Here is a 1,917-nt window from a genome sequence, read left to right on the forward strand (position 1 = left end):
ATAGAGTAATGTGGGTAACAGGGTTGAATGGTGGGGCTTGAATTAACCCAACACTACAATATGTGTAAAATTAAAAAAATACAATGATTAATTACTTGCCTTGTTTAAGAAAGGATCCTAATGATGTTATCTCTTTGTTGCCAACATTGTAAGAAATTTAACTTCTTTTTTTTTGTAAGGGGAATGAGGTAACAGGGTTGCACACAATATAAAGATATTTAGCACAGCTAAACAGTATGGCATTAAAGATTAAAGTTAATATTTAAAATATTTTTAGAATACCACAGTGAACTGCATAGTGGTAATATCACAGGGAATATTGACTAATAATTATATGTCAGAATTGTGATGCTGTTGGATCCAGATTCAAGAAGAGGAACAGTCCAAAATGACTAGAATAAATGTAAAATCATCAATCACCATTCATTTGATGTATTTTTAACTACCTACTTTTCATGCTAGATTGATGTTATATTGATAGTGGTTTATATAACTTAATTATAAGTTAAACCATGCGATCTGTGTCTTTGAGAAAGCAATGGGACACCAATTTGTACCCTATTCATGCTGCCTCAATTAATCTGATGTTATCTTTTGAATGGTCATTCTGACTCATAATCGCAAGTTTATTCTTTGATGTTTATTCTTTTAACCACAGAAGTGACTCCACCTATCTGTGTGTGTGTGTGTGTGTGTGAGTGAGTGTGTGTTTGTGTGTGTGTGAAACTAGGTTCTATTCAAACTGAGCAGAACAACATACGGAGACAAGGCCGAGGAGTTGTGGGAGTGATTTTGCGGAAGAGATTCTTTGGACTCTCTCTGCTCCTATAACCCTTGTATTTTTGGCCCTACTGAGAGTCAGATTAAAATTAACCATTATATGTCAACATTATTTTAGACAGTGGGGATTTTCCATTGTGGTTGAGGGCCAGATTGCTCTTATCCTTTGCACTAAGCCTGACAGGCATCACATGAAAGCAATGCACTGATATAAAACATGCATTTATGAAAATAAAATTATTTTTTTGTATCATATACATTTTTAAATTGAAAAATGCATACCTTATTAAAAAAAAACCTGAAATCTTCATTTGGTTTGAAATCTTTATCTACTGTATTTCTAATATACACACTCAGGACCATTTCGAACCATTCATATTTTTGTAATAAACTCCCAAAGTGACTATAATTTAGTTAGTGGCGCCACCTATTGGTGAAAATACTGAACTTCAACTTCAGGTAGTATTTCAGGTTGTTTGTGGTGACATCAAGCTTATTATTGTTAACTAAACATTAAACATCTAATAACTATTAAAAAAAATTGTGTTGATTGAAATAAATCTGAAATAAAATAACATAAATATTAGATGAACACCAGAATATAACAGAAATATATGTAAATTTAAATTTTAAAATAAATTTAAATTCATTACATAAACTAATAAATATGACAAGAGCACATGTCAAAATTACAAAAAAATTAAAATGAAAATATAATTAAAAATTAAAATATAATTATAAAAATAAAAGCTAATTTAAAATAATATTATTCAAAAATAATACTGGGTGCCATTTAATAAAATAGCAAATAATTTAGTAATCTCTCTCAGATTTGGTTTCTTTTGTTTTCATTTATTTATTTTCTGACATTTCTGTTACAGAACCAAAAATCCATAAAGTCAAAAAATCCGTAAGTGCAGAGTCCACGGCTCTCTATAAATGAACAGAAACAGACAGGAAAAGAAACAATCAGGAATCCATTACTGCTTTCACTAAAGTATACAAAAGGAATAGAAATAACAAAGTTATACTTACCTATAGACATTGTGATGGGATAACTGTAATCCCATATAAGTGTGACTGCTGAATAGGGAGATAAGCTGTGTTTTTCCCAGTGCTTTGATCTATCAACACTAT

At 30.4% G+C, this 1,917-nt stretch overlaps 1 protein-coding gene across 1 annotated transcript in view; it reads right to left on the reverse strand.

The window, feature by feature from the left end:
* Positions 1 to 1,641: 1,641 nt before the first annotated feature.
* The window catches only part of nid2b (nidogen 2b (osteonidogen)), a 24,277-nt gene continuing 24,001 nt past the window's right edge, over positions 1,642 to 1,917 (reverse strand). Inside the window, exons 15-16 of the mRNA XM_016517653.1 lie at positions 1,816 to 1,913; positions 1,642 to 1,713 (exon numbers count right to left, since the gene is read on the reverse strand). Coding sequence (XP_016373139.1) covers positions 1,816 to 1,913 — 98 coding nt within the window. The 3' untranslated portion in view covers positions 1,642 to 1,713. The remainder of the gene's footprint in view (positions 1,714 to 1,815; positions 1,914 to 1,917) is intronic.

The sequence above is a fragment of the Sinocyclocheilus rhinocerous genome, unplaced genomic scaffold (assembly GCF_001515625.1).
Source record: "Sinocyclocheilus rhinocerous isolate Xijiao unplaced genomic scaffold, SAMN03320098_v1.1 scaffold2613, whole genome shotgun sequence".
Taxonomy (NCBI): domain Eukaryota; kingdom Metazoa; phylum Chordata; class Actinopteri; order Cypriniformes; family Cyprinidae; genus Sinocyclocheilus; species Sinocyclocheilus rhinocerous.